At 33.7% G+C, this 6,595-nt stretch overlaps 1 protein-coding gene across 3 annotated transcripts in view; it reads left to right on the forward strand.

The window, feature by feature from the left end:
* The window catches only part of LOC106466421 (cytospin-A-like), a 56,260-nt gene that overhangs the window by 3,876 nt on the left and 45,789 nt on the right, over nucleotides 1–6,595 (forward strand). Inside the window, exons 3-4 of one of the 3 annotated variants that reach the window (XM_022394426.1) lie at nucleotides 2,971–3,669; nucleotides 4,601–4,819. In XM_022394426.1, coding sequence (XP_022250134.1) covers nucleotides 2,977–3,669; nucleotides 4,601–4,819 — 912 coding nt within the window. In that variant the 5' untranslated portion in view covers nucleotides 2,971–2,976. Of the gene's footprint in view, nucleotides 1–2,964; nucleotides 3,670–4,104; nucleotides 4,140–4,600; nucleotides 4,820–6,595 lie in introns of those variants that run through there. The other 2 variants (XM_022394427.1, XM_022394428.1) reach the window with 2 other exon arrangements.

The raw sequence follows: 6,595 nt of genomic DNA on the forward strand, positions 1-6,595 counted from the left end.
CGGCTGCTGCTATGATGTTGTCTGGTTTATGAGATTGATGCTGTCCTAATATAGGATCTTCGTTTTAATGAATTCTTAAAAATGTTAAAAAAGAGAGAGAGAGAGAAGGGGAGCCCAGCGAGGATGTTTGCCCTAGGGCTCTTGCTGGCTCTCGACGTTCCTGTATGTACATAAAGTATACATGTATTTGTACTATATACACATAATTATATAATGTGTATATAGTATGTGCTGTCATAATTAAAGGCATCTGTTCTGATAGCATCAATTGCTTGGTAATGCTTGGAAACTACAGTAGCAGTTTGAGTAAGTTTCTATATTAAATAATGAAAGAAAAAAAAGAACAGAAAAAGGGAACACCTAGATATGCAGAGATGCCTTAAAAGCTTTGCCTATCAAGGATACAACCTTAGCTTCAAAATATTGCTTTTATCACTGGTAATATTGTTTCAAATGTTGAGCTTACAAAACAGTTTTGCATAAGTAATCAGATGTAGACCTATATTAGTCTCGGCATACTGCAAGTTGGTGGAAATTAGTACATGTAGAATTTTTTACATGAATTCCAAAGGCATTCTGATATTTTTATCAGGAATATAATTTTGAATTTGTTCAGTTAGAAGTATATGAAACTTGCAAGATACATGTAGTGAACAGTATTGTAAAACGTAAAAATTTATGTTTTGGAATTTGTATATATTTTGCATTATGTTTAAGTAATAAAGACATTGAATAATCACATCAGTTCATAGATGGTATATTTCAGTATATTTGTACATGTATTAAAGATTATCTTAATGACAAAAAAAAAAAAAGGGTAAGACCTGTAAGATTAGAATTTTGTCCATACCACAAACGTTGACAACCATAAAAATACCCAGAGGTTTGCTTTTTTAATATTGTCCATAATTCATTTGTAAAATTGCAAATATTTTACACACTTAAGTATTCACATTCCACATTCAATTATTGTCTGATTCACCCATTGTTGATTGTATTAGCATCCAGAACACCTTCAGGTGTGGAAGCTAGTCTTTTGAGCCTGTGTTCCTTGTGCTGTGTTTACAACATACCACTTATACTCCTGCACCTATGTGATACAGGCTATTTTAGGCAAATTGCTATGACCATCATGCTGAATCCACAAAGAGTACACCTTGTTTGAAACAAAGTGTGACTGCATCTTTATACAGAAGAGACTATTTCTTTTTTTTTTTACAGCCTCTTCTTGGGTAGATGTTGTTATGTGTATGATACCTGTCTGGTTCAGCTGGCATGTACAACCAGTGTCAGTGATGGCAAACATTATTCAAACAACTGTGGAAAGTCTAAAGCTGCACTACCTCTTTCACTCCTTCTTTTTTACCCAACATCAGTTTTTCATGGTAAACCTTTGGACTCCTCAGTGTGTTGGAGTGTATCGGCTTGTTTCACTAATACGAAATTCTGTTGTGTGACAGCAGAAACAGATTCTGTGTTTTGTATGAAAATAATTCCAAAGAGCACTAGGAATTCTCACATAATTCTCTTTAAAAGAAATCTGCTGGTTAGTAAATACTATATCTGATAGCTTTTACTGTTAATGTTACAGATTATTACTTTACCACCAAACCCAACACACTTTTGTGACAATCCTTGAAAATTTCCATTGAAAGATGTTGATTACACTCCTTTTGCAGAAAAAATGGCATATGGGTTTTCACACCAGTGTGAAGGAGATCTATTGCTTCTTTAAATTCTCTACCCTCAACAATAAGATTATGTTACTATAATCAGGTGGGAAAGTTTTAAGCATAATTTTGGAATATGTTATGACTAATTACTGCATCATTATTTTGCCCATCAGCAAGATATAGACCCAGAATCAACATAATGTATCCATCAACGTATATAGTCATTGTGGATTTGACTGTGGCTATTGGTTGTGTCTGCCATATCTTTACTGTAATTTAAAACTAGAATGGCAACATTATTCTTTTATACCAAAATGTTCTGTGCAAAAGGATAGGCATGATTAGATATAAGCTCTTGGCAACCACTTTCACAAAATCTTAGATACAAAAGGGCAAAATTGCAGAATGAGCTGAGTGTATTCAGCATAAGTATTTTCCAAACATCTAAATTGTATATGGAATTGTTTTGGATAAACCAGTATGGAATTTAATGAAGAGAACCTCCAAACATTTTTTCATATATTTTACATGAATATGTCTTAAAGATGGAATCCTGGAAGACAGATCATCAAATTAAGATTTATTCAGTTCACCCAGACTAAAATATTCACTATCAGTTAACTTGTGAAACCTGTTATAGTTTATTTCACCTAGAATGTTCACTGCTTCATGTATTTTCTTCAAAAGATCAATCACATTTACTTTGTTACACTTGCTGTAGTCTTTCATCCTGCCATCTTATTTATGTGACACAAGTGGGCCACAAACTGCTTTCTGTGTAGTTCACTTTTGCATGAACAGGCTCAACCAGGGATGAGTGAATGACAGTATTATGCATAACAAACAAGGCAAGATTAGGTTGTTATTGGGTATTTTTTGGGGGGGGGGTTGCACAATTATCATTACAGCAAATTAATTGTTTAATACTTTTGACACTTTAAAAAGAAAAATATCCAAATCAATCAGCTTTTCGTACGTGTTTTTATAGAGATTAGGGTTTGAATATAGGCAACATGTGATATTTTAAAATGAGATATAAAGCAACTGTGTTCTGTGTAAGGGATATTACTAAGGGCACATGAACTAGGTAGCTGAGGGTGTGCCAATCCCCTGTCTTGACATATGGGGATACTGTACATACATGATTCCCATCATATACAAGGGTTTTTATTTTGTTCAGTTGTTTTCAGCACCCTCACTACAAACTTTTTGTAGCTTTAATGGATATCACTAGTCAGTATTATTTTTTATTTGTTTATACATGTATAACATTCATGCTCATTTATACATTTTGTAGAAATAAATGATCCCCCATTGGAGAAAAGGGGATTTACACATTATAATGAAGAATACCAGACAATCAAGCACAATGACAAAAGTAAAAACAGGGATGAACTACACCTCTAAAGTGTCTGTCATACCTTCTTCTACTGGAACTCATACCACTAGCTGCCCAAATGGAAGTTCAAGATCTGTTGTGGAGAGAAGTGCAACAACAGGCTCATTATTAGGAAACCGTAAAACTTCCTCTACCCAAAAACTCAGCAACAAGACTCTTTCAGGCATTCAGGAAAACTTGACAGTATCTCACACTAAGAGGAAAACATCTGTCCCAATCAAGTCCTCCAGTCAGGCTGTTTTAGGAAAAGGAAGGACTGGTCCTGCCTCAGTTAAGACAGTTAATAAAGAAAACATCATCCAAACCCCAAGTATCAGTCTTCCAGAACACCGAAGTAGCAACAGAGGCATTTCTCAGAGTAACATGCACCGGGCAGTTAGCAAGGACAGCATTGACTTCAGGGGAAATAAAGAATGTGAGAAGGAGAACCTAAGAGTATCTCGAACACAGAGTAATCATCCTTATTCTGAAGACAAGATCATTTTTCTAGAGAAGGAAAAGAGACGACTAGAACACGAGATATCAGAACTTGTCAAAAATGCAGAGGGAAAAAAGGCTGAAATAGCGACACTAAAGATGGAGAATAAACGACTTAAGGTGAGTGGGGATGCATTAGCTTATTATAATTCCATAAGTGTGTAACATGTAGACAATTATTGTTTGTGTATCAGGTTCTAATGTGCTACTGAGAAGTTGAAATACCTATCTGATTTTTTAAATAAAAGATAAAAATTAGTATCCTGCTGAGTTACTTAAACATATGGTGTATAGTGTTAAGGTTTTTCTTTTTTAAGAGTATTTTTTGTAGGTTATATAAAATGTGCACATAATGTTTTAAGTAAATGTTTCAGGCCAACAAAAATGTTGGAAATTCTCAATACTATGTACTTCTTACATGTACTTTTAAATTTACATTTTATGTATAGATTTTGATTTAGAAATAATCTATGTTTTTTTTTTTCTTTTTTCAGTTTTATTAATTCCGGTATAAGTACCACCACACACTTGTGTAATAGTGGTTACAGTAACTACTTGGATAATCTGTGTTCTGATGTACATTTGTTCATGTGAGGTCATAATCTTTTTACTTGCACATTTAATATTTAGGTATTAACATATTGTACGAAATTATACTGATTATCCTAGATGTGTTATACCAAATATTTGATAAAAACATCTACTTGTGCATGTAAATATTAGGTTAGATTTTTCCTTAAAAGCCTAAAAGTAATAAAGTTTAAAAACCTATAAAATAGTTGGATACTTTAATTAAAAATTCATTAAGTTTATGTACTTACTAAACTCAAGGAACATTAGGAGAAAACTTAAACAATGACCACATACTGAAATACCTTGGAAAGGGAGTCATTATTTGTCACCTAGGTGTTTTATTTGCCCATGAAAAAGAATTATTTAATGCAGCACAGTACTAGCCAGTAAAGCCTAATATGCAGATTCTAAAACATTATAGTTGATCACTATCTGTAGCCAGAAAGATGTGAGTAATCTGAAATTATTCATTAATAAGGAAGAACATGGGGATTATGACACTCAGCATCTTTGCCAAGAGGTGGAAGCACTTCAAACAGAAAATAGATCTTTAAAGGAACGACTTGTGGAGATGGGAGCACCTCTTGATCAAGTGACTTTGTCTGATAGTGAGAAGGAACAACTGCTCTTGAGAAGATCAGTCTCTGGATCACTTGCCAGTCTGGAAGTTGAGTACTTAAAGAAGGAAACCAACACAGTAAGTTACATTTAAACCTCCTTTTAAAAGGTTGATATGTAAAGATAACTTGCATAATAAAAAAGCCTAATGTCTGTGTAGTATGAAACATCCTGATTTTCAAAGATGAACTAATAACGTCTTGTGTGTATTTTGTTGTAATACATCCTTGTAGCACCAAAATAAAAGGAAGCAGCACAAGCGTTGTGCTGCTTCCAAATCCTCAAATTACGACACAGTATTCAACTGAAAAACACGGTCATTCTACATGGAGAGTGTCACCAGAATTCCCAGGCTGTTGGGAAGTAGCACAGGCATTGTGCTGCTTCCAAATCTTCAAATTACGACACAGTATTCAACTGAAAAACATGGTCATTCTATATGGAGAGTGTCACCAGAATTCCCAGGCTGTTAGGAAGTAGCACAAGCATTGTGCTGCTTCCACATCCTCAAATTACGACACAGTATTCAACTGAAAAACACGGTCATTCTACATGGAGAGTGTCACCAGAATTCCCAGGAATAAATTTTGATCCTTTTTTGGTTTAAAATGATTAATTTGTTATTGTCTACATCTTAACAATAAACATTTTTGATATGTGATGCATGTTAATAAAAGTTTTGAATGACATAACCTTGAACGACCTCAATGATATTGTCACAGGGTATGTCCAAATCACCTCATTCCATACCATTAACGATAATGGCCCCGTATCTCTCCAATTCCAAATTATTTGCCTGTCAATGGACTTTTGAATCCCCTGGTATATGAAATAAACAATGCACTGGCCAAATATAACATTCTGATAACCTACTTCATAATGTTTTGGACCTTTTAAAGTTGCAATGACCTGCTTATGTAAAATCCTGATTAGGTTTGGACATCCTTTACTATGGTCATGTTCTGTTGCTCAACTCTATATGCATGGAAGAGGTGCATTAATTCCTACAACTGTTGTCTCTGAGGAATAATTTTGAGTCATTTTTGGTTTAAAATGTTTCATTTATTATTGTTAACACCTTTGTCATTGACATTTTAGGTGTCTGATGCGTATCTAAAATTTCTGAATGGCATGGCCTTGTAGATGACCTTCAGTAACCTCAGTGATACTGACCCATGCTACCTCATTTCACACCACTAACAATTATTTTACTATAGTTCTTAATTTCTGAATTATTTAACTGTCAGTGTACTTCTGAATTACTTTGTATGTTGTAACTAAACAGCATATTTTACACATTGAATTGTGTGTGATACAAACTGTAAACTATGAGAGTGAATAAATGTTACTTTTATTATTAGCTACATGTACATTATTTTTATGTACTTCATTACATGTAAACCAATTACGAATGTCTACAAGTAGAAGTACAATTATCTTTTGGCTGAAATTAACGGAGCTGGTTGGTTCATGTGATGGTATTAGTATATTTGGTTCATGTGATGGTATTGATATTAGTATAGTTGGTTCATATGATGGTATTACTATTAGAATATTTGGTTCATGTGATGGTATTACTGTTAGTATATTTGTTTCATGTGATGGTATTGATATTAGTATAGTTGGTTCATGTGATGGTATTACTATTAGGATATTTGGTTCATGTGATGGTATTACTATTAGTATATTTGGTTCATGTGATGGTATTGATATTAGTATAGTTGGTTCATGTGATGGTGTTACTATTAGGATATTTGGTTCATGTGATGGTATTACTGTTAGTATATTTTGTTCATGTGATGGTATTACTATTAGTATAGTTGATTCAAATGCATAACAAAGCCTTTTACACCTC

Source organism: Limulus polyphemus, unplaced genomic scaffold (assembly GCF_000517525.1).
Source record: "Limulus polyphemus unplaced genomic scaffold, Limulus_polyphemus-2.1.2 Scaffold2254, whole genome shotgun sequence".
Taxonomy (NCBI): domain Eukaryota; kingdom Metazoa; phylum Arthropoda; class Merostomata; order Xiphosura; family Limulidae; genus Limulus; species Limulus polyphemus.